General features: G+C 44.5%; 1 protein-coding gene across 1 annotated transcript; it reads right to left on the bottom strand.

Moving 5' to 3' along the window:
* Nucleotides 1–12: 12 nt before the first annotated feature.
* Nucleotides 13–527, bottom strand: LOC103264314 (ropporin-1-like protein; the record flags this gene model as incomplete). The annotated part of the gene is made up of 1 exon (XM_008061994.1): nucleotides 13–527. A coding segment is annotated over exon 1 (481 nt), but the record flags the coding sequence as incomplete, so codon positions are not given.
* Nucleotides 528–825: the final 298 nt, after the last annotated feature.

Raw genomic sequence — 825 nt, 5'->3', positions numbered from 1 at the left:
GGGCCCGCGGGCCCGCCCCGCCCTCAGAGTCCGCAGTGAGGATCTCACACAGGTGCTTCATGGCAGTGTTTAGAGACCCACTGAGCATGCTGCAGCCAAGCGCTAAAAATTTTATCCACTCAATTGTGTTTTCGTGAGGATCCAATTCTAAGAGAGCTTTGAATTTTTCTACTGGCAGGCATAGATTTTTCCACTTGTGCTTAAGATCCGCTAATTCCACGTATTGCATGTGGTTGCACTGCTTGTGCAAAACTTTAAGGAACCCTTGAGTCAGGCCTGTGTCTGTCTTCTGGGTGGCCACGGGCAATTCGAGTCTGTCCTTTACAGGAAGTGGCTCTCCTCTGGACAAAGCTGAAAAATATCCCGCGGACCACCGCAGCACGTCGGTGGGCTGAGTGCGGATGACGGCCTTGGTGAACTGCTTCAGGATGTCCAGCAGCTCCGGGGGAATGGGGATCTGCTGCGCGCAGAACATGGTGTCGGGAAGAGGCATCGCTCTCCGCCAAGGGGACCCGGGGAAGGGGGCGGCTCCTATCATAATAAAAAATGTTGATTAAAAAAAAAGAAAAGGAAGAGCTTTTTAAAAGTTAATACAATTTTAGATTGTATAAAAATTTTTTCTGTCCTTTTGACAGAAAGTGTCCTTAACACTACCATGTGATATTGTTTTAGTGTTATTAGAAATACCTGCTTTGCCTCACTCTTACTTGTTGCCCTTTTGAGATGTTTAAAATAAAATTTATTTAAAGACTAATTCACTTAAACAAGAGATATTAATATTATTGCTGAATCTTCTATTAGAAAGAGTATAAGTGAACAATAACT

The sequence above is a fragment of the Carlito syrichta genome, unplaced genomic scaffold, assembly GCF_000164805.1.
Source record: "Carlito syrichta isolate Samal-C Ts95f unplaced genomic scaffold, Tarsius_syrichta-2.0.1 Scaffold20128, whole genome shotgun sequence".
Lineage (NCBI taxonomy): Eukaryota > Metazoa > Chordata > Mammalia > Primates > Tarsiidae > Carlito > Carlito syrichta.
The sequence above is the reverse complement of the archived record's forward strand: the minus strand, read 5'-3'. Positions and strand labels throughout refer to the sequence as shown.